This window comes from Cygnus olor, chromosome 4 (assembly GCF_009769625.2).
Source record: "Cygnus olor isolate bCygOlo1 chromosome 4, bCygOlo1.pri.v2, whole genome shotgun sequence".
Taxonomy (NCBI): Eukaryota; Metazoa; Chordata; class Aves; order Anseriformes; family Anatidae; genus Cygnus; species Cygnus olor.
In genome coordinates, this window is record NC_049172.1 from 47,230,370 (window position 1) to 47,255,290 (window position 24,921).

At 42.0% G+C, this 24,921-nt stretch overlaps 1 protein-coding gene and 1 long non-coding RNA gene across 5 annotated transcripts in view; one reads left to right on the top strand and one right to left on the bottom strand.

The window, feature by feature from the left end:
* BMP2K (BMP2 inducible kinase) overlaps positions 1-24,921 on the bottom strand; it is a 103,654-nt gene that overhangs the window by 72,307 nt on the left and 6,426 nt on the right. Inside the window, exon 2 of the mRNA XM_040555628.1 lies at positions 4,476-4,525. Coding sequence (XP_040411562.1) covers positions 4,476-4,525 — 50 coding nt within the window. The remainder of the gene's footprint in view (positions 1-4,475; positions 4,526-24,921) is intronic.
* Positions 1-24,921, top strand: part of LOC121069443 — a 61,402-nt gene that overhangs the window by 7,965 nt on the left and 28,516 nt on the right. Inside the window, exon 3 of one of the 4 annotated variants that reach the window (XR_005819429.1) lies at positions 19,939-20,057. The exons of 2 other annotated variants lie outside the window; for them this stretch is intronic. This is a non-coding gene — a long non-coding RNA (uncharacterized LOC121069443). The remainder of the gene's footprint in view (positions 1-19,938; positions 20,058-24,921) is intronic. One more of the 4 variants, XR_005819427.1, reaches the window with a different exon arrangement.

Consider the following 24,921-nt stretch of genomic DNA (forward strand, 5'->3'; position numbering starts at 1 on the left):
AGGTTCTCTCTAGTTAATTTTGTCCACAGCAATAAGACTATTAACTTCTTCCCATTCATGAAAATGGGGGATCAAAGAGGCCAGCTAGCCTGTAACATTCATCACCATCATCTGTAATGACATAATCCAACTAGGACGAAGGGAATGTTCTGCCCTCTGCACTGAAGCCAGTAATCCCAGCAGCAGAAGTAGCTTCCACTGGAGAATTCTCATCAACGCAAGTGGGAATGCAGTGAAAACAGGATTCAGTGTTGACAGTGCTCCTGAATGCACACACTGTCTTTGAACCATCAGCACTGAGGGCTGGTTGAGCAAGAAGGGATCCAGGTGTGGCACAGTGATTTATCCCACGGAAACTAGAGAACTCTCGACTCCTGCTTGGTCAGTAGCTTGCTTCTGGGGACAGCCCAGCTATGCACTTTGCCAAGTCCAGGTTTGACCATAACATCCCACAGTGTTAGACACTTGTCACTTAATACAGGCTACCTTTTTCAAACGTTTGCCACTGCCTGTAGTGATAGATTTTTGGGGACTCAGTCACTCTCATGTAGCAGCACTGGTTTAGACATGAGCCTAATTAAATCACTACAGCATGCACACTGCTCAAGCAGTTTCTAAGCTGTTTTAATTAAAAAAAACTGAGGCAAAAGTCTTTATTTAAAATTGCTCAAGCACTTCACCTGTGATTGAAGAGAACGTTTCCCCTGTTCCCTGTGAGCAGCGGGTATACCCAGAGAAGAGCGTGGCATTCATATTTGTAGATATCCCGCCCTATATCAAACTCAAATATGCAGAAAGTCAGTAAAGTGCCACACCTAAAACAGTAACATCACCGGCAGCTGCCTTTACTAATGTTAACATCACTGTAAGAAACACCACAGAAGTCTCTATGCAAATAAATGTGAGAAAGATTAGACTGCAATGTTGACAGGACTATGACCCTGGTCTTGATCTGTAAAACAATGAATAACATGAGAATATTAAATCAAATGCTCTGTATTTATATTCCAAAACTAAGAGGGTAGTCAAAGCAAAAACCAGACAGTTTAAACTGAATGTGGAACAACTTATATACAACAGCAGATATACTTAACTTCATGAATATTATGCATATATATAATACTAGACTAACCTGTAGAACTCTGCCACTAAGGGTATGGAGATTAAGAGTTTAGATACATTCAAAGGAGACATCTGTTCTGATAATGAGAGAAGTCCCAATTACCTCAAGCAGCTTGATATAGTAATCATTATTGAGCACTATCAGCATTTGTGCTTCATTTTAGATAACTGAAAAAGTCCTGTTCCCTCCCTCCCTGTTGGCTTCTGGTATGGTTCACTTTACGAGTCCACAGGAGTCACTGCCAGTTACCACATTTTCTCTCATAACTATATTAGAATACTTACTTAAACAGATCATCTATCTTCTGAACACATCTGTGTGCTAGAAATAATGAGATGTAAACATTTTTCAAAAATGACCTATTTAAAACCAAAACCTGCAGGGGGGATATCTTCTACTAAGGGAATTGATTCTTGTTTTTCAAGCTGTGTTGCATTACATACAGTCTGAGAAATTAAAAATGCAGTTGTGCTTCATTCAGTCAGTTCAGTAAATGCAGTTTCCGAAAATCATTTTTCAAGCTCCCCTCACCTTATGGAGCCAGACACCTCACTTATCAGTTAATAACATTAATACATACATAAAGCACAAATATACATAAACATAAAGCACAAACTGCACCCTATGAAAGCAGAAGTTTTCTACAAGTCCTTTAATTCTCACTGTAACCAAGAGAAAAAAGACGGGATGCTTACTGACAGTTGCATCAGTACTTGCATATCTCCGGTGAAATAACATTACAAAAGAAGGCAGCAGCAGCAGCCTTGTGGGTGACCAAATCCAGACTCATTTACCATGTGGACTGTGGGAAGCTCATGGTTGAATCACCAGCTAATGCTGCCTATCACAGTCTAGATACAAACAGTTTGAGAACATCCACTGGCCTCTAAAAAGAGTCTGGGAAAGGTTAAGTAAAGATTGTAAGGGAGGTGTTGCCAAAGCAAAAAGGGCAGTTGAGAACATCCAATGGAGCATTTCTTATGTTGCAATGCAAAAGTTCCCATTTTCTAACAGGAAACATAGGAAAATAAATTACTCCTTAGATAAGGTCCTTAAATCTCTAGTTGGACTTCAGTCAGCCTCAACTGCTGATGAGATCATTTCAGCATCCATGTGTGTACCAAGTGCTTTCATATAGGAGAGTGGTTTGGGATGTGAGTTACAAAGAACACAGCCTAGATTGCTTTAGCATAGGCTTGATACTGAAAGCACATATATGTCTACAACAGAAGTGCATTATAGTTTTCACACCTATGTGGCAAAAGTCACAGCTTCATGCTACGCTTCTTAGAGAGTTTTACAAAAATGCGAGGCAATCTTTATGCCTGCAGAGCTCATTCATGAAGGCCAAGTGAAAGAAGTGGGATGTTTTTTGCATGATAGGCACCAGTGCAGAGATTGAATTGCCTCTCTTAGCAGAGATTTTTTTTTTCCTTTTAGTGCTACTTAACTCCTGTGTAATAGAATACTACTGAGATGCTTACGGGCAATTTGTCCAATGATATGAAATCAGCTTTTCAACAAAGGGGAGAAGACAGAACAGCAAGTCATCAATCTAAACATTTCCATATCCATGCTGAAAATATGCATGTTTCAGGCAGTTAGAAGTCAATACCAGCATACAATTAGAAACCTGTGTGACAAGAAGCCATTGAGGACAGTTGCAGCTCATACGCTTTTTCTTTGTAAAGACGTCTGAGGTTCAAAGCTACAATCCGTTATCAAATAAAACCATTGCTCATCTGCACTGTGAGCTAAGTTGCCTAAGTCAGAGACAAATGAACCCACCAATGTGGTTTTGCTGTTCAGAAAAAAATGCCAGTGGCCAGTCTGACAAGCCTTATAGTATTTTCTCCCCCACCAAAAAAAAAAAAGCACAGGAAGAAGTGTTTGCCGACAAGTTTCACCCTGCAATGCGAATACAGCACCAAACTAGTGTTTGTACGCACTGGTGTCATTTAGGTACAGAGAGGAGGGCAAGCATACCCTACAGAGGCAGCATATACCCTTCCCAGGCTGCAGCTTATCCTCCAATAGCTCAGCTTATGATTGTACACATCTACAAAAATTGAAGTTTTTCTACCCACAAGTGCTATGTCTGAGTGTTCTGAAAGGCACCCAGAGAATGAACAGCAACAGTAATTGAGAACCTAAGGGAACCTTGGGAGCCCTCCGTACTCCAGGGGCCAGAGCACATACTACACCCACCCAACCCTTAGGCACACTATCATCCCACCCTTTGTGTGTCCCCTGGGGGGGTGGAAAGGGAGAACTGAGGATATAAGGTAGAGTTAAGAAGCAAATGGTCTTTAAATTGGCATCTTAGAGCTAAAGCCTAAGGTGCCAAAAAAACAGGCTCCAGTAAGTGCCAGCCTGGAAAGCAAACAACATAATACCCTGATCTGATAGCAGCATCCATCTTCTGCTCAGCCGTGCTCTGCAGTTCTTCCCTGAACATGCTTTGTCTCTGGAAAAATGTGAGGCATCATTAAAGCAGGATGCAAGTTTGCCTGTCATGGATGAAGCGCATAAAGAATGGCTTGATATTCTTTGAAGTACAGAATACACAGCATATCTAAGAGCATAGAATTGCCCAATATATTGTAGATGAAAAACAATATATTTTTCAAGACACACTAATGCACAAAAGAACAGAGTTAAGGTGGCAGACTCAGCTTAGCATTATCATTTCTTAAGCTTCCCCCCCCACTGGCATATAGAATTATATTATTGCTGCAGAAACCTGTGGAAATTTTGCTCTTGACTTGATGATTTATGGAGTAAAAGTCAGTATTGAAGGATTTTTTTTCAAAGAGGGTGAGCTTGAGCCATCCTTATCCAATAACTTCATGACTTTGTTTCATTTACTTCCACAATAGCTTGTGCAAGTGGCTGCTTTTCCTTGATGGAAAGTTGAAAGTTTCAAGTCTGCATAAGGCAGACAAATGTGCAGCCTGATTTTAAGACAGAAGTTATTCGTTGACCTCCTGTGAACCGTTTATACTTGGAAAAATGAAGATTGATGACTCTGGTGTCTTAGCTAGTATCAACACACAGGCTAGTTTCTGTTACACTGTTTTTTGTTTCTGATTGCTATCCTAGTAACAAGCAAAGCTGCCTTTGCCCAGCCAAGCTTACAATGATTAAACCAGGCAGCACATCTCAAAGTTCCTGTCTTCCCCCACTGCCTGCTGAACTGGAGAACTCAGCCATGTTCACAAATATAATTCCAGCGGTTTGTTTTGTAACCTCATACACTAGCCAATGCTAGGCAACTACAGAAAAAGTGCACAAACAATAAAATAGAAGTACAAAGAATAGCCTAATACTACAGTAAACAAAAACAGCTCACTTGCTTTTATCCTTCTTCCAGCAGTCTTTTCTTCATTCCTCAGCAAGCATCTATATTCCAAGAAGAAAATTAAACCTTTGTTAGTATCTAGCAATTAGGTGGAACTCGATAAAGTGGACAAAGATTTTATTTCTTCATTTGTTTCCCCTTTAGAATTCATTAAGGCTTGACGTTGATTTGCCCTTCAAGCTACCATGGCATTTGTTTTTAAGTATATTGACACTCAATTTACAGAAGTTAATTCCATACAGGCACTGTGATACGTCACTCAAATAGGAAACACTCTAGATGTGCATGCAAGAACCCTACCCTGTCCATTTTTCAATCTCTTAGAAACCAGGACTAGCTTACTGTAACTTGTCCAACATCCCATTTGTTTTTCCCTCTCCTCTAACTTCCATCTTGCAGCCTTTGCCCTTGTTTGGTGAACTCCTTGAAGGAACAAGATTTCTCATATTGGGCAAGCACATAGCACATTGAGTCATTCTGTCAATGAATCCATGAAAACAGTAGGTACACATTTGAAAGTCAAGAAGATCATGGGGTTATCAGAGGTAGTTTCTCCACAACCTAGTCTCAATTATAAGGATTCAGTTTGAGTTTCTTGCACTAAGAACGTGAAATAAAGCAAGGAAACAAAGCAGGGAAAGGGTACTCATAACACACTGTCTCAGAGGAAGATAGGGCTGCTGTTTGGCATTGAGAAAACCTGTGCTCAGGGGGAGGTAGAATTGAGCAGTCTCTGTGCATTCAAGTGTGCTGGAAGCATCGAAGGCAGACAGAGGGACCAGCACCTCCCAGCCAAAGCAGGCTGCGCCGTGAGCCTAAGGCCTGGATCCTACTTTAGGGATGATGTTGGTTTTTCACACGCATGCACCAAATCCACATAACTGACTGTTGGGAGAACAGGTATGCCAGTAATAAAAGCTGCATACCTTCCCTGCTGCAGGTCTCTTCCTTCCCCATGCCAACACACATCATTACTGCAGATTTCAAAACCCCACTGGCAGGCTTTTTTTTTTTTTTCCAACAGGCTTTTCTCACCAAGCTGATGAAATCCACATGGGGCCATTGACAGCAGAGTATCTGCTTGGTTATACCCACATTTGGTATTAACATACCAATTCTGCTGACAGTTCCAACTCCTAAGGCACATCTCTGCCTGACTTGTCAGTGAACTCCAGCTGGGAACGCATTACTGTAGTTGCACTGAGACATTGAGTGCTGACACAAGCCTAAACATGATTTCCTTGACTCAGGTTGGGTGGAGAGGGAGCGATTGTGTTTCAAAACACACCCACAAATAAATGCTTGAAATATGTTGATTTTCATCTAACTTCCTTAAAAAAAAGGTGACAGTCCAGAATCAGCATGTCTCAAAACAACGCCTGTGAGCCTGTGTCCACCCCATGTGCTGGTCCAGTTGCTCCACAAAGCCCCTCCAACACCAAAATTATGTTGACATCAGCAGGGCATGTAAAGGGACGGAGCCAAAGAATGGCTCACCCCCTACACAGGCAAGAACCTGAAATTGCCCATAATGCAAATCAGGAAAAGACAGAAGACCAAGTCTCTGTGAATTTGATCTGTAGCTTCCACTGAATTGCCCCACTATGCTGCCCTTTTTTCTTTGGAAATTTGCTGTGAGGAGGACATGGACTTAGCATCATGGGTCTGTTCAGCCTTGAGAAAAGAAGACTGAGAGGGGATCTTATCAATGTTTATAAATACCTTAAGTGTGGGAGACAGAGGGATTTGGCCAACCTCTTTTCAGTGGTTTGTGGGGACAGGACTAGGGGCAATGACCAAAAAATGGAGCACAGGAAGTTCCGCACCAACATGCGAAAGAACTTCTTCACGGTGAGGGTGACGGAGCACTGGAACAGGCTGCCCAGGGAGGTTGTGGAGTCTCCTTCTCTGGAGATATTCAAGGCCCGTCTGGACGCCTACCTGGACAGCCTGCTCTAGGGAACCTGCTTTGGCAGGGGGGTTGGACCCAGTGATCTCTTGAGGTCCCTTCCAACCCCTATAATTCTGTGATCACAAGATGGAGTACCAAAGAAGCTACTACAGTATTAATAAGAGCTAGGTTTACTCACCCTGTACAAATATCTCTATTTAGAGTTCACAAAATAACCTGGTATCGAAGGCTGTAAAAGAAATGCATCCTATAGTTGTTTATTCTCAAGCAGATGAACCAAACCTTTCCCTCTGATCTCTAATGTCCTTTCCAGAACTGAATTCCTTCCATGCCACCTTCTCATCTAAACTTACGTTTTATTTTAAGTGGTGTGTTTTAATGCCCATCTCTTCAGCCTCACCGACCTCAGAGTCAGCAAGAGGTATTCCATATGGGATAGCATTGTGGAATTTTTACTCTATGATAAGCACTCTTCTGTAATGTTTCAGTCCAAGATTTCATGAGCTATTTAATTTCAGCTTTTTAAAAACTGAGTGTCCTATAAAAGGAAACTGCATTAGAGGGAAAGCAATAAGGCATTCATTCAGTGTGCTTTGCCAAAATAGCTCACTGAGTCTTAGCATAAAAAGATCCTTGTCCCCAACACAGACACAATTACAAGCACAGACAGGATGGTTTTGCCTAGACGGAGAAAATGCCTTAACACTGGGGAAGGGGTGGTGGGAAAATCTCTTGATGGGTAATAATCAGTTCAATCAGATTAAGTAATTAAGACACTTCTAGCAGTCAGTGAGGAGAAGGAAAGTCTGAAGTACATACAGGCAAGAGTAAAGTAAGCCTCCCATTTTAAGTAAACCACTATCCTGTTTCCATCCCATCTCTCAAGAAAACTCAAGAAAAGTTCAAGTAATTCTTCACCGACAGGATCATCAGTTATATTCCTTCCCCTCTACCATTCTCTGTTCTACCTTCTTGATATCATGATATCACTGACTCCAACCCTTTTCTACTTCATCCTTCTCTTCAGTTCGTTTTTCTTGTTACTCAGCTGTTCTTTCATTTTTTTCCACTTGGTCTTCTGCTTTCATACCTTTAACTCTCCCTTTTGCCTTTCTGGCCCTAATCGGCAGTTCCCCTTCATTTTTAATTTGGTATCCAAACTCCCCTCTCCTGACAGATTCATGCTACAGATCACAGTGGCAATTGCGAATTGAATTGTGCCTTCAAAGCCTAAGCCCCAGGATTTGGACAGTGATCTGCCATAGTATCAGGTACCACAGTGTGGGAAGAAGGATCCTAAGGAGATACCTTGTAATGATGATCTGTCAAGCACGGTGCCTGTTTTTATTTGCAAATAAGAACTCCTCAGGCCACTGAAGGTTCAAATTAGCTTGAGCACTGTCTTGAACTGCAGAAGCACTCCTTGCCTCCTCAAAAAGGAAGCTTGACTTAGGCTCAGCACTTCTATTACCTTCACTGCTTCTTGCTTCCCCAAAAGCAACTCAGATTTTAGTCTTGAAATGGACCAAGCAGGGTTTGTTAACAGTCACACCCAACATCAAGATTTCATTCTGATAATGAAGTTACGGAAAAAATGTTAGAGGCTTTTGGTGGGGCTATAAATACAACGGCTGTCATATATTATAGGGATTGCTGCTCTGCACACCTACAATTGAATAACTTTCTGTGAAAGGATCTTTGAGATGTCACAGCAATTCCGTCCCTTCAGACGAAGTTTCTTTCAGTTCTTCCCTTGATCCCATGTTTGACAGGACTGCATTGGACAAAAATTTCTTATATGGAAGCTTTTTTCAGACTATTCTTTTAATGATCAATATCACCAGACTTCTTTTCTGTGATGAACACAGGCTGCAGGCAACATATTCACCCCACTTAGCAGTACGCAGGAAAGGTAGAGAAGTGCATAGAATATTCATCTGTGTATGGGACTTACAGTGAGGAGACCCAGGTGCGTGTCCTGCTTCTGCATACAAGCTGCATGAAGCCTGCATTCATGCTGCTTTACTCAAAAAACATGTCTTTTTGCTATCTATGTGTTTGGCCATCATTAAGTCAGCAAATAAAGACAGGTGTCATTTTTAGTGGGAGGAGATTACCTCCCATCTCCTGCCACGGGAGCAGAATTTCAGAAGAGACTTCACTCTCATAGTCCTCTGCTTTTGAGAGTAATAGGATGTGATGTGTTCCAAGGCAAAGTGCTTTCTCAAGAGGCTGTTGCATGCTTTCCAGATGGGCTTTGCACTACCCCTCCATGCTGTTAGGATTCACTTAAACAGCACTGCCAGCAACAGGAAGTTGCTGATGTGCTTACTTGCATGTTTTAAGATGTCTTAAGGTGAGCTGCCAGATTTTCAAACAGAGGTTTTTGTTTTGCATGCCAAATATTTCTTAAAGAAAACATACTCCCTTTTCTCCTGTCTCTGATACCCCTCTTTTGAGTTTGTTGCAGGGAAATTATGTTCTAGTCATATTGCAAAGTAAGAGCGTAGTTTTTGCTTTTTCCTGAGCAGAGACTACTAAGTAAACAAACAGCTGGTTAAATTACATCTTCATATTAAAGACTTGATTCTCATGTTTTTGTTGATACTCTGTCATCTGCCACAGATCATTATCTATCTGCAAATGTCAGAAGCACTCACTGACCTTGTTTTCAATGGAAGGTTGTCATGGCACATGCCAACTCAGTGTTACACCACTGTTTAGACATAGCCAAAATTCATCTCAGCCTTTACTGACGCTGTTGTGGGAACAGATTAGTCTAATATAGCTTTTCAACCCATCCAACACAGTGCTAAGAAATTTCTTCAGCCTGAACTAAAAATGAACCCAGACAACAGAAGCGTATTACCATCTTGGCCTACCGTTGCTAAGTACAATTATTTTTGCCTTCTCATGTCAAAATGAAAAGTGTGGGACTTGGTTATTATTTTTATATTGTAAATAGAAGTTTGTTCAAGACTAAAAATGCAAAAAGCCACAGAGTTCCTCAGGGAAAGAGCACTCCCTCCCCCTTTCCCCCAAAAGCCAAAAACCATTGAAATTTAGTCATCTAAGTAAATACGCAGCCACTCATACATGTGTATATATATGACTAATCTGAAACATAGCATCTAAAACACATGAGCTTGATCTTCAATTCCCACCATTTGTACGGTCAGATCTCAGTCCCACTAGGCAGAGTATAAATGCAGAGTACCAAGACCTGATTTCTCACCATTGTCAGTGCTTAAAATTGTAAGGCCAGGTAGGAAGCTAAGCCTTGAGTTGAGTAGCACAAGAACTGCCAAAAGCTAACCCAACGTAATATATATTTGGCTCTGGCTTTGCTATCCTAGATGAACTCTCACATTCTATAATACCATTCTTCACCTAAACTAGTTCAACTACTCCGGTAGTTGCACTGAGCTGCTGAACAGAAGTGACAACCATTCCTAGTCCAAGAACCTCAATATGAGAACAACCAGCAGCTTAACTGCATTACAAATAGGCTTATTTAAATGCCTGCGACTGAATCAAGACATAATACAAAACCCTTCTTCACTAGGACCAAGTTTCTGCCCCCAGGAAAGCATGCGGCTTTGGATTTGGTAGACATGCTGCAAGGAAAATTTTCATTTTTTTTTTTTTTTTTCAGGAGGCGGGGGGGGAGGGGGGCAGGGAAAGGAGATGCATTTTTCTTCCCCTAATACAAAACTACAAATCAACTAACCATGATTCACAATATAATCCCCATCTGTCCACTTTCTTCTTCCTTCCCCTCAGCTTAGATCATTTTTCCTCCTGTTCACCAGAGCCTTTTTTCAATGAAGCCCATCTCCCATCCAATAGTGAGGTAAATAAGGACAAAATAACTAGAACATGGAGACCATGGTGCTGCCATCACCTTCTTGTCTTTGTTTTCGAAAACTTTTTTCCCTGTGCCTGCCTTGCAGTCTTGTCTTTCAGACAGGAGGTTTCTCTTATTTATTGGTATAATGCTTAGCGCACAGCCCATTTCTTAGCTGGCCTAACTGCATTTTTGTTAAGAAGGCAATTAAGAGGAATGGGAAAAATCAGTTTATTCATGCTAGAGATGAGCTAAACAATTATCAGATCAAATTTCAGTGGAAAGCATACTTTACCTGTTGTGGTTCATCTGTCATATTGGATCCCATCTACTTGACAGAGCAGCCATGCTGTAAGTTACAGTATGGTTGGCCTGCCCAAGGCTTTGGTGCACTTTAAACATGCCTTAGTTTCCTACAGGATGCACAAGATCATTTTATTTTTAAAGTATGAGACAGCATTGTAATTGGAGCTTTATCAACCATACCACTCACTTCTTTACAGAAAAATCACATTACAGACCAAAAATCTAAGTTTCTTTAAGACTGATCATTAATGTGACTTTTCATTTAATATATATGGTATGTTTGTATTAAAAGTGTGGTTCTGCTTTATTTTGACTTGAATTACCTTTGAGGTTTTTCCTTCCCTCCGGCCTTCAGTTTATTATATATATATAAATATATATACACACACACAGCAAAACTTCATTTCTTACATAAGGTGAGCACAGAATCTGAAGCTATTACTCAAACTCACACAACATCATGTGCTCAAACAATGCATCTGCATGGAGCGCATGCTGTACTCAGATCACAGACAGGCTTCAGTTGACCTGGTCTCTGCTGCTAGCAGAGACTGGGTGGCACTGCTCAAGTCCATTCCTCACACAAAGGCATTTCCCTGCTTATAACAGGAAAATGACATGCTTCTCCTGAATCCTGGTTCTGTAGGTGTTTTGTGTGACACTTGAATGAGTATAGGATCCATTCCTGTATTAACCATAAGTGACTTGTAGATTACAGGGTTTTTTCCAATTCACCAATTGCTCAGAACAGCTCTTTTGAAACCTTGGAGTGTTCCTTTAAGATCTGATGACATCTGTGTCATTCAACAGCTCATTTCACCATCTCAGCATTTTCTCTTCCACACTGCACTTCCTGACAGTCCTGATCAGATGGTTCCAAAGAAGTACTCTCCTGTACACAGCCACATATGAAGCACTGATTTTGATCTCTCACCAGCACCAAGCCAGCAAAATATCACTACGTCAATAGTTACTCTTGGTTTCCATTAGGATGGAAGGGATGAAATGCTAATCCCAATTCATCTGCAGAATGTCTAAACACCATTCCACAAAGGATTAGACTGTCACATTTTTATAAGACAAGAAATCCTGCTATCATGATAATGAATGGTGTTAACCCAACTGTCAGCTGCACCGTCAGAAATCTTGAGAACCTCTCATTGACCATGGAATTACAACAGCATTGTAGGGAGCACACACCTTGGACAAACAAAACTAAAACTTTCTGAAATACCGAAGTCTTCCCCACCTCCCACCCAGTGGAGGGGAAGTAGATATTTATCATACAAAATTGCAGTTGTACTTTTGCTGAAGCATACCATGCAAGAGGACAATTATTCACTCCTGCTGTTCTGTTCCTAATTTCAGAGGAGCTATGCCTGTTTTACACCAGCTGAAATGAGAAGAGAGTCAGGCATTCCATCTTCAGTGCTTTTGTTTCCAAGATAAATGACCGCGTTTTGCTGCTTTCCCCATGGCTTATTCCAGAGATCCACTGCCAATTCAGACTGGCTCAGTGTCAAGACTTGACACACAGCAAAAACGGTTGAAAAATAGCAATGCTCCATCTAATCAGCTAATTTACAAGTTTTGTCCGCTCAAAGCTGGAGCAGTTGGGAAGGTAGCAGGCCCACGACATGTTTGGATACCCAGTTCTAGTAGTGTTTTGCAAAATTCTGTTCTGCAAGTTTCAAACAGGAAGCAGATGACTCAAGAAGTTGAAGCACTGAAAGGAAAGAAAGGGGGAAGGGAGAATGAGGCGATAAACAGCTAATTGCTGTAGAACATGTGCAAATTTAAGTGTGCATTCAAGCAAAACAATGTCACATTTGCACAGGAGATAAAATGGCAGTCAGCTACAGCAGCGCTGCAAAGAAAAATGACATGCATTTTAAGTCTTTTATAAAGAACCATCTAGTTGCAGTGTTTGAACCTCTGCAAGGATTCACAATTGTTTTATAACTTTTACAGGAAAGGTATTTGCTTCCTGCCTTAGCTTTAAGAAGCTGAAATACATAGGGCCAGATGCATTTCCTTTGGGGCTTTTTCTAGTTGTCTGTCAGAGAAGCATCTCCACAAACACTTAATACGCATCACTTCCTCAGTAATCAAGCCCACATTGGTGAAAACATGAAAAATAAAACAGACTTTTCCATAGAGGAATTATATTTTATGTCAACACCTGAGTGGACAGTACAATTCACTACTTAAAGGAGCATGGACACAGTATAAAGTTCTGGAACAAAGTTTGAATTTACAACAACTAGTATCTGAACTAACTCCTCAAACTACAACATGTGGGAGGCAGCAGTACTCAGTCCCAGTAAAAAAAACACTTCAGCTGTTCATGTCATGTTGTGATGTGAATAACATGAAAAAATGATTTAGGCCACAGACCTGAGTCTAAAACCTGCTTACGTGTGAAATCATTTCAATACTTTCCCCAAACAATTTTGAGTGCAAGCTTCACCATGAAAAGTGAGTCAGAGTAAGTAGTTATCTGTGTTTTTTTTTCTTTCATGTTTCTTTTCTGCAAGCAGCCAGAACCACTGACTAATCAAAAAGAAATTCTCCCACTGCTCTCAGAGTAGAAGAGGAAATGTAATAACAGGAGTGAGACTTTTTATCTCGCATTGTCAAGGAAAGGTATGCAGTATGGCTATTCACAGCATGCAGAACTTGATTCCATCATCATCTCACCTGTGAGAAATGCTAATTATTTTTCAGAAAGGTTCTCTCTACAGGATGTGCCCAAGAAACTAGCTCAAATTTCAGCTTCCATATTTCAATGTTGGCAGTTAGAAAAACAAAAGAAAACTTCCTGCTTGTCAGCTGCTGGGGTTTGCTTCAGGGAGACACAAAGGGAACTGCTTTGATTTTTTTTTTAAACTGTCTTTTAGGACTAGAACTGCATTTAAAAATACTTTGAGAACGTGCCTGACTAAAAATAAGCTTTTTGAGACTGTTCAATAAAATATAGGGCAGAACTCCCACTCTGAACAAGAAAACCAACATGATGGAGGTCTTAGGCCTGTTTTGACAGACTTTTCAGCTGCCCCAGCTGCCCATCAGCTTGGAGAAGGCGTGGAAATGCTTCTCTACAAGGACAGCTGGAAGCAACTGTGGGGGGGAGGGTAGCACTGTCACAGATTAATAACTCAGCTCAGAGCCCAGCCTCAGCCAAGTAATTTAGGATGCTCAAATGATCCTGAGGGACAGAGAGCATTTTCTGCATTGATGGCTGTGGGAGGGCAGAAATGTTACAACCAACAGATGGTTTAATTCACTATAGATAAGTGACTTCATAAGCAATGGTTATGGAAACAGCTACCTCTTGTCTTTCAAAACCAATAAATCATTTACCATACATGAAGAGCCTTGATGTCATCAGCCACTTTAGAACTAGTTTGATATCTCTGCTTAAAAAAAGGTCAATTCCATAGACTCATGGGTACCTACTAGAAATGACTCTCAGCGAAAAGATTTGTCTCTGACCACTCTAACATATGCAAACCTTCATTTCACCAAAAGGACAGTGCACTTTCTCAGCTGGACTGCACACTGCTGGACTGATCGAAGGGCAAACAGTGGTTCGTATCAGAGGACTTACCATTATCCTGTATTTCCCTCCTCCTTCCAATCTGAGACACCCACATCCTCACATCAATGACTTGAGCATGCTTTTAGAAGTAGCCACATATCCAAGTAATTTAAGCTAGGGGTATCCCAACTTCCAAGCCATAAGTGTTTTTTCTTTCTTCCCCCAAGGAGTAATTTCTTAGCTTTCTGCAGTTTATGCTTCCAGGATTCACTTTTAGCTTGTCTTTACCATTGTCAGAGAGCCATATTTAAAATTCCCCAGAAAACTCCCTTAATTATATGATTTCCAGAGCTACAGTTTCAAACAAGGAACAGCTCACATAATACTTGTGGTTTACAGCAAGTAACACCAAACTGCCACACCTTCTCAGTAGCTTCTCATTTCTGCACTGACTAGAGGGTTTTTTCCTCTGAAAAGCACAAGATCCTCCAAAAATCGCAATGAAAGCTGCATGAGATCTACCGCCATCAAAAAGAGAAGACAATTACCACTCAAAGTAACCCACACCTGCTTGTCTTCCAATAAAAGAACCATTCTCTAGGAGGTGAATACCTTTACCCTTGCACAAGTAAAGCATCCAGTAGCCTCCCCCTCCTGCTTTACCTTCCGTGCATGCAAAAAACTATCAAAATATGATAAACCTTACAGGTAGAAAAATCCAGAAGCATCACAAAGAAAACATAAGAGAAGTAGAGCAACACATTTCCTTACAAGATTGGAAGTAACATATGTTTCTGTGGAAATATTTTTTTTTGATTCCAGGTTCTGTGCTTCAGAAGACCATAAAGTAATTTTGCAACCAGAACTCCAGCTCTGATGAGGTTTAAGGACAACCACAGCCTTACTCGAACTGGAAATGAGTGAAAACAAACGGAACAAGACCTGAGTGAGGTGCAGAAGGCTGTGGTATATCCACCTTATCTGCTTTAAGACTAATTCCAATTTCCTTTGACTGGGTAAAAATACAGTTCTGATACAAGAAGGAAGGTGAAGAGAAAATACATGCTGCTTCCTCAGCACCAGAGCTACTGAGCAAAGCTTTCTGCCTAAGTCTGCATGTTAGGGGGAAGCCAAAATCATCTCCCTCAGTCAGTTCTTAGTTGTGTGACTCTTGAATGCACATACACATTTCGCACTGCTTGCATCGCACATTTGCCTCACCTTCACCAGCACAAGAGCCAACGTACCGTGCAGTGTTCAGCTGAACAGGAGTTCATGGTACCGTGTTGCATGCAAAAGCAAAGTTCTGGTATTAATTTAAATTCCTTAAACTTGATAAACATACCAAGGGGAAGGTCATCTGGGCAGCCATGCACTGATTCTGAGAAGGCGTACAAGAAGGTGTTCCTGAAGGATGTACAATACCTACAAGAGAGCTATATTTTATTTTATTTTTAATAAAAAACACTTCTCTTTTAGGGAGTTAGTATATGACCACTTTCTAACTCTACTGGACCTGGAGGGGGCCCCATGCAAACTGGATCTGCCTGTCACACAAACACATGGCAGACCTGGCTAGTGACTACAGGCCAGTTTTATACCGTGGTCTCTGCATCCGCACCAAGGGAAGGTGGAGAAGAGAAACCCAGGCCAACACACAGCCCTTACACCAAGAGCAGCAGGTGAACACGGAGCTAAGGAGCATGCCCCTCACCACAGGTTAATAGTTACAAATTTCCCCTACCCAACCCTACACAGCCATGCCCGAAGCCTTGGGAAGCTCCAAAGAGGAGGTACTTCCCAGCCATAAGCCTCATACTGGCCAGTTTGTAGATTCACATGTGACCATCACTCCTGCTACACAAAACAAAACAAGCATGAAATTGCTCCTCCCTACTCTATGGGTGTGGAGGAAGGTAAAACCCAATTCCTTCCGAGCACAGCCACTCTCAGACAAGCTCTGGCCCCAGCAATACAACCCTGTGATATGCTATTGGTAGAAGACACTAGGATTTCATAATGAAGGAATATTTCCCCTGTTCTCAAACCCAGAGCCACTCCACTGACAAAGGGGACTGGCACAGCGCTCCACCTCACCAGTCCCATAAGGTCTCTCATTGACAGACTGATGTGAACAACAGAGTCATTTCTAGAGAAGCCTGAGACACTGGTTAAGAGAAACTCCCAGGATTCTGTGAAATGCTAAGCCTATTACTCAGCAACCATGAAAAGAAACTGGTCTCTGATCCAGCTGCTGGGAGCAAAATGACGTCTTCTCGTTTAGTTCAGCCAGCCACACAATGTTTTTTTGTTCTGTGCCTTGGAGAACGAATACTAACACCACAGTCCGGGAAGAAGTGCCACAACATCTGTACAAACTCACATCTCTGGAGGAGGAAGAACAGGCCAGCCTGACGCTCTGCATTTTAACAGACCCTCCTTAAAATAAGAGCTCACACTTGGATTGTGCAACACCATTTCCTATTACTTGTCAGGGGTATGTGCCCTGTGGCCCAGGAAGCACTGTTTCCTAATCTTCCCAATTTTTTGTCAACTTTAGCAGGGATATGGAGAGGTAAAAAACAAAACAAGAACAAAAAAACACAAAACAACCATTTTCCTGCTTTTGCACCTCAGGAAAACCCTGACAGGTCAAGGTCTGCAGGCATATGAGAGTCCATCAACACAGCGTTGTCTGGAAAGCAGCAGCTAGTATCAGTTATGTCCTAGGAACTCCATAGGGAGGGTACAGACAAGGACAGGGCAGTATTCCCTTCCTGCCTGGGACCTGGTTGTCTCCCGTACTCAACAAGCAAAAGAAACAGACTAGGTGAAAATAATTTAATCAAAGTGCAAGAATTAATAGAAAAACATAGTTATTAATCCCCTGTCCAGATGGAAAAGCATACTTAACAAGTTGCCAGAAGGGGGTCTTACCCTACTCCCAGTACTGTTGAGTACTTGTACAGGAAATCCAGATTATATTTCTTTCATGGAACAAAAATGGAGATCATGCCTCTTAAACCTGACAGTAGGCCAAGAGGCCTGCATGTACCACAGACACAGGATTAAAATCAAGTATGACGTGAAAACACAGGAGCTCAGCTAGGTACTGGCAAGGAAAAGGTACTACATTGTGCTCAAATAAGGGGGACCAGTCATTCCACTATTTTGCAAGAAGTGCTCCAGGGGTTAGAGTATATCTCAGGCTGGACGTGAGTCAACTGTTTTGTGTTCTGAGACATCAAGTAGGGCTGTATTTAATAAGAGAGGAAGTTGCAAGGGGTGTGAAATAACCTTTCCCTTCTACTCCACATCCCCAGGAGTGCTGTGTCCAGTTAACCTATCACACCTTTCAAGGTGTGGACAAACGAATCACACGTCTTGAAACCATATTGTCTTTGAGTATGGACTGAATGGAAGGTGTAGTTTAGCCCAGAAAATAGAAGAGTCAGGACCTGGCCCTTTAGTTACAAAAAGGGCAAGGAGAAGAGACAGCCTGTGCACCCAGGTTCGCTTTAATCAGGGCAGATCAGGGTGTACCTAAATTACAGCAAATGAAATGTAGGTTAAACATCACAGACAAATTTTGTAGCTGCAAGGATAATTAAGTATCAAATGAAGTGCCTGGGGAGATAGCCATGTTTCCAGCACAGGGAGGCTTTAGAACAGGTTAGACTAACAGGTGGAGTTAATCTTGCTCTGGAAAAGAAGCAGGATGAACTTGAGAGATCCCTTTGAGACTTATCTTGTGGTCTGGAGCTAACACGGAGGATGGCAAGCAGCTTCAGTTCCTCCTTTTTTCTAGAAGGGATAAAGGTGAAATTATGTTTTAGCATTTTGTTACCAGTCCCATACACCCCTATCCATGGAGAGTCCAACCTCCCCCTCCCACTGGCTGAAGGGAAGGGATATTAGTTTTAGGTTACTTCACATGCTCCAGTCAGTCCCTTTTTCCACTGCTCCCTCTCTCCTTCCCTCAGGATTTAACCACATCACCACCTACCAGCTAACACGCAAACTCCTGCACGTCTAACAGGTTACATATCCCATATCCTTGTTAGCAACCTGCTCAGTTTTGCAATTCACTGCTTCCATTTCAGGCTGGAGCAAACCATTGTGCCTGACTGTTGAAACATTACATGTCCACTGGTATTAGTTTACAAAATAAGGATGCAACTTATTCTACACCAAGTTGCTCAGCTAGACAGCAGATCAGCAACACTATCAGGCCTATTTGCTGCTTTCTGACTGCCACTCAAATTGTGATCTGCTCAAATGCCACACAGCTTTTCACAAGGGCTGGAAAACAGACTTGTGCTTTGGTAGCAAGAGCCAGAGTGCAGAACCTTGCTCAAGGATAGCTTCCTCTTTCCTAAGTGAGTTGCATTTATTATCAGTTGGTGGTTTTCAGTGTTTCTGTTCCTGCTCTGGAAGTTGCCCTTCCTCAACACTCTGTGGTCAGGCTGTGTTTGGTGCCTGATAACAGCCTTAGAGACAGCTGCTGCAAAGGCAGGGGGAAGCACATAAAAACAAAATGGGTGTGCATTTTCAACAGCTGCTTTCTGAGAAGGTTCCTGAAGCCTTATGTACAGCAAGCACTTTGTACGCAGCTAGAGACTGTCCTTTTTCAGCCATGTTGTCTGACAAAACAGTCATCCCATCTCCATCTGGCTCAACTGTTCCATAACATCAGATGGCACTGCAGCAGAAGCCCTCTCACTTCAAGTGGTAATGGACCAACTCTAAGTGATCCAAGATGTAGCACTCCTGCCAGCTTCTAGGTCCTTTTTGATCAAGGCCTTATCACCCCCTTGAAGATGGGTGTCTAACCACCTGCAGTCACCTCTTCTGCCCAGCAAGACAGTGACATCCACACTAACCATGATTCCTTAGTAACATAGCATTTCTGCTCATGCTTTGATTTACATGGCAAGGATCATGAGAAATTATTCTAGCAAAATCCCGTGGCAGTTCTATCTTTCTGTCCCCACAAAATTTGCCAGTTTCTTTTGAAGCTAGCTTTAGTGATGGATTACCTATGACCAACCATTCCAATCTCCCAGTCCCACAGAGTAGTTCTGCCAGCTGTTGCTTCTTCCTTGTGATATTGTTCCTCCTGAGGTTTCCTAATCTGGGAACCCTAATCCTTCAGAAAAAACATTAGGTTGTCCCTATAAATAGGTGTATAAAGGTGTGTTAACTTTAAGGTAGACAACACTGCAGAGGCAAAGAAATCACTTGCATTTACAGCGTGAAGCCTGCAAGACAAGTTTTCCTTTAACCTACCACCTGATAAGCAGAGAGCTGTAACACTGCTGTCAGAGATCCCTAAAGCAAGGGCTATAAAGAACTAGGATTTGGCAAGAGCTTCTGTCATCTGCAAGACTGCCTCTTTGATCCTCCTTACGCTTCTGTAAGGACGCCAACATCTCTGCCAAACAGTAACAGAGCTGCTGCATCAAGGCAATCTCCTCACTTTCTTTTCTCCTCTGCCTTTTTTTTTTTGCTTGGTAACATTTCATACAACAAGAAAATCCCCACACCTCCCTCTACTATCTATACCTCTTCATTGCAACATTTCTGTTTAATCTCATGAGAATCCTTACTCAAAGGAGTGAGGACTAGGAGGACAAGACACTCCTTCGCAAGTTGGGCTATGTCCACACTGCCAGCTGCACCTCTGACCAGTCATGAAACTGAGTAAATTATTATTTCCCTTGCTCTGCCTTAGGCTGGGAGCTCAACAAAATCAGACTTGGTTACCATTTATTTGCCTAGCACATTGCCTATTAACATTTCCCTGAAGCAAATCAATTGAGTAACCCAGACTACTATCTCGCTTTAGGGGCTGCACAGACAATCTCCCAGACTCCGTGGAAGCAAAAGGTGCTGATAAACTGCGATATTTCATCTCCAATATATGTGCTTCCGTCCAGACAGTGGTTGTTCCATGCCATGGTAAAGGTATTTCCTTTTATTTCTCACTGTATTTTCAGTACCACACCATGTTGCACAACAACTGAAAAATAACTACCAAGTAGGAACCTTGTCCTGAGGAGTCAGCCATCTCCAAGGCCGGACTGTATGTCAAAAGCCCTGGCAAAGCTGACTAGTCTCTGCCAGTGGTTCACATTCATATACTGCCAATATCAGTCTAACATAAAGCAATGATTAAAGGCACATCAGTGCAAGCAATGTTAATAAAAATAAGTTTTTCCTCTAGTAGCCTTCAGATTCCTGAGCCCTTAAGGAAAGCAGCTGCCACATTTTTTTTTAAGCCTTTTTAAGCTTGTTTCTTTCTAGCAGTAACTAGGATTTTTCTTTGAGTGTATGAGTGCAGAAGGTTAGTCTGAGAAAAGCACTGAGCGCTGGAGGACTATACAATGATATGCAAGTACTTGCAATTATCACTTAAACCATTTGAAGTGCAAGAGCCCCTTAAGTCATGTAACAAAACCAACACACTTATTCCACTGACTTACATCCAATACTTTAACTCAGTATTTTTCAAGTATGTCAATATTGAGAGTATGGAAGTACTGATGGAATACATAGTGAAAAACGATTTCACTTGAGACCTTTTTTACATCATAGATGAAAGCACAGAGGGAGATAAAAATATATGTAGAACTAGTATGCAAGCTTTCACTTACAATTATGATCAAATCAGCAAATCCTCTTGCTCCTTATGCTTCACCAGACTTTTTAAAAGGAACAAGCTATATCCAAACTACTGAACTATACTTATCTGGAGAGCATGAAATCAGAGCTTCCCAACATGAGCCTTTACAGTTAACATCCACCACATAATTAGTACTTTCTTTGAGAACATGTGTTTTTAAGTGGGAACATCTTGGGAACTTTGAATAGGTATTTTTAGCTTCAAAAAACAGTGTTTGGCCACACTAAGCAATGTCTTTGTTCTGTGTTGGTATAACAGCCAGTACAACAAACAGGAGCAAGAGCTCCTGTTAACTGTCACAGTATTTGTTTTTAAGCGCTTCCACTGTGTGCAAATGACATCCCTCCTAGACGATTGTGCATTTTAGATGGCTCTTGATTATTTCCTCATTATGGCCACATGGAGCCCTTTTGTGTAGAAATATTTAACATCAAAAGTGGCCTTCAGGACAGATACAGTGTTAAGCCCCCCTTCACTCAATGCCTGTGGTAGACTTTTAGTATTTCAGTGCAGCAGTTGGTAGCATATTTTTGAAGAGAATTTGAGAGGGAAAGCAAGTTACATATATTTTGACATGTTGACAACGACCAAGAGAATGGGCCTGAGAGATCATACCAGGTCCAACAGTTCCCAGTTTGCATTTGACCTTAAATTCCAGGTTCCCATGGCTGTCTGTATTTAATGGGTTTCTCTCCTAGTTGTTTTATTCTTTGTATAGTCATTTACATCCGTGCAAAGACACAAAAATCTAAGTGGATCAGAGTGCTAATGTCCTGCATGCACTTACTTAACCCTGCTGTCCTGCATAGTCATCTGTCCTGTTCTCATTCTCCACCTGTATCTGAGATAACACTTAAGAACATCGAGCAAAGGAAAAGCCTTTATTCCCCACAGCACAAGGAAGAGATTATGTTGCTTTGCATCATGACCAGATCATGCCAGTGGAAAGCATTTGCATAAAGGGAGGACAAAAGACCCCAGCAACATTATACCCCCCTTTTGAGCAGGTTGAAATGACAGCATAAAGTGTTATGGAAGCTCAGGCCTACAGCACATAGTTTGTAGCTGGAAACCAATATCATTGACTGGGCTGACTGTGGGAAGAACCTCACTAAACACAAAAAACAACTTAGGACCCCTGGCCTCTAAGGTACAGTTCTCCCTCAGTCATGATTAGGCTTGGACAGACAGAGCATCAGCTTGGTCTGTTTGGTTCAACAGCACTAGCAGGCTCCATCAGCTACCCAACAGCTCATCGCCCTTGCAACCAAGAAGCAAGTTTCTTGAAGGGCAAGAGAGCTGTTGCTCTTTAGTTTGTACAGGCATGACCCTCCACTGTCTTTGGTTTGGAATACAATTTCAAGCTAATATAAGTAGAAAATCGGGTAAAATGCAGAGTAGACAGACATGGAGAAGGACAGCTGTTGGTCATTACTGAAATACATGAAAATAACTGAGAAGGAAGAGCTACTCTGCTTTCACCCCACACTTCAAAAACAGTTCAACTTATATTCGAGTAGCAGGAATTTGTACAGTGAAATTAAAAACCTAATACAGCTTTAATATTGGGATGCTCTTCATGCAAATGTTGTGATAGCAGAGGGAGACAAACCCAAGCTTTCCCTTCACTTTTGAAACAGCAAAAAAATTAAGGGTGAGATTAAGAGAGAGACTGAGTGTTTCCCCATTGAGACCCTACACCTCAAATGGAAATCCTAAGTGTTAGACAGGGCCAAATTATTTCTCCTGACAGATCCCATCCAAAAGTCTTTTTGCCCTATGCTTTGATGCATCTGATAGTTTCAGAGTAGCAACTACTCCATTTCATTGAGAACAAAATGCTTCCTGATACTAAAATTCTAAAAACTGAGGGCAATAACTTATGTCCCACCTCTTCCCTCAAAAAGAAAAAAAACTAACAGCCTTACTTTTGACCAACTACTTGCCCTTTCAACACAAGTCATCCGATTCTATTCACTCATTTATCCCTCATTTGTTAAGCAGACTGCTCTTACAAGCTCAGCTACAGTAAGATATATAGTTGGTTGTCCTCAGACAATAGGACAAACATGAAATCCTGCCTGGCTAAGTGCGCACAATCTCTACCCATAAAACATCCTTCCGATCCTTTTGTCCCAAAGCAGATTCTTCACTTGGAGCCATTTCAGCATTACAAAACACCTTTCTTTATCCGTTGTGGAAACAATGCACACAAACTGTACAATCAGCATATTTCAACCTTTTAATGGATCTAGTACACATCAACCACATATTGCCTGTTCTAAATCCTGGATCCTGGGGATATGAAGCATGTCTCTAAGAGTGCATAAGCCAGCTCACCGTGAGAGAATCTAAGCATGTTAGGCATGTATGTGAACCTGGAAAATGGAAGCCTTACTCAGCTCACCAGCACTGGAGCAGCCTTTCAGCAATAATGCTCCCTTGGCACTCTAGAGCAGCTCGTGTCAGTGAAGCGCTGCAAGCTGAATGACACAGGGTTTGTTTTCAGACAGGTGGCAGAGCTGGGAAGCCAGAAATCTTCCAGGCATAACTCTGATTAACTTCTGCACCCATTTCCAAAGTAAACTGTCATTTCCCCGCTGGTAAGTTTTCATCTGGGCTGTTGATGACAAGCCATCAAAGCATCCAGCCAATTCCACTCACATAACCAGTTATATGACCGACAGGGAGAGAACAACAGCTAGACCTGAAAAGGCTTTTGGTCTCCTGCTGTGCTTAAATTATGATTTAATGCTGAAAAGTTGGCATGGCAACCAAATGCTTGGCAACAAAACATCATGGCCAAGGAACAGGCCCAGAACAGGGCCAAATAAAAGCACTGCCCAACTCTTTGCGGGCAGATCTGTGCCCTACATACACTTGTTGTCAGCGCTTCTGTATGAGCAAGGATTACATCACAAGGAAGCATTATTAATAACCTGGGCAGGTCTGCAGTAAGTGAATAGCGAGAGTTCTCTGAAACACTCAAAACGGACCCTGGCACCTCGTTCAGGCTCCTTTTGCTTCATCCGCTGATTGCAAGGTTGCCAGGAGACAGTCTTGCTCCACACCAGGGCTTGCCATGAAGTGCCATTGTGCTTTCACTGTCCCCCTCCTCCTCTGTCCTCCTCTTGCTCCCCTCAATGACAGGAGCCTGGCAATGCCCTGGTTCTCCTTTCTGACACAATAACCTCTTTTGATTTGGGAGTGTTCAAAAGCTTTTTGCTTTTTCCACAACAACCTACCAAGCAAAACCCTGAACCCACACAAATCCAGATTTGCATGCATAGGCTGGAAAAGGGATGCAAGCACTTTAAAAGATGGGTCTGACCTGAGGGGAAATTAGTGAGTTAAACTGAAGGGCCCTGTGTCAGACAGATAAAAGACTGGTCATAGGCTCTGTAAGCAATGTGGCTACATCTTCTGAAATGTAACATATGAACATTTACACGCCTCACAAGTGCATAAAAGATACATTACGCTTATTTGTTCTGGGAACCTTTTATAGCCCACTAGAGCACATCCTTGGCTATTTAAATACCCCCAGGCTTTTGTTTCATCATGCAGGGCTTCAAAAACTCCGCTTGCCTTCAGGTATCAGCAAGTTGAGTCCCGAGTGCATCAGAACATAAGCCACTCATTCTTCAGCCTTCATCAGGTCAAGTGCTTTCCTTATACCTCTGCAAAGGAAGCCTTCTGCACATGGACTCAGTATGAGCCACTGAGTATGGTGTCTCCTTCCCCAGCCTGCAGGCACCAGTGTGATCTCTTAGTTCATAGAGCTGCGCTGTTAAGCAGATAAGAGAAGTTAAAGGCTAATCAGTTCCAGAGTTGCTTTGCCAAGTACTGTGAGCCAAGGATCAGTTTGTGCTGCCATTTAGCGTAGCCTTTCATTGTCAAAACAGAAACTGAAAGGTGGCAGCTAAGGAGGAGATCCCTGTGGTAACAGAGACCTTTTCTCAGCAGCACAAGCCTCTAAAAGAATAGCATGGCTAATACATAGCTAGACAGCATAGTGCTTTAGCTTCCTCAAGGGTCTTGAAAAGCTGCCAGAAATTGAGTGAAGATTTTTAGTGCTCCATTTGCAGGGACTTAATCACACAGCCTGTTCCTGCACCTGTGGGGAAAGCATTTCATTTACATGTT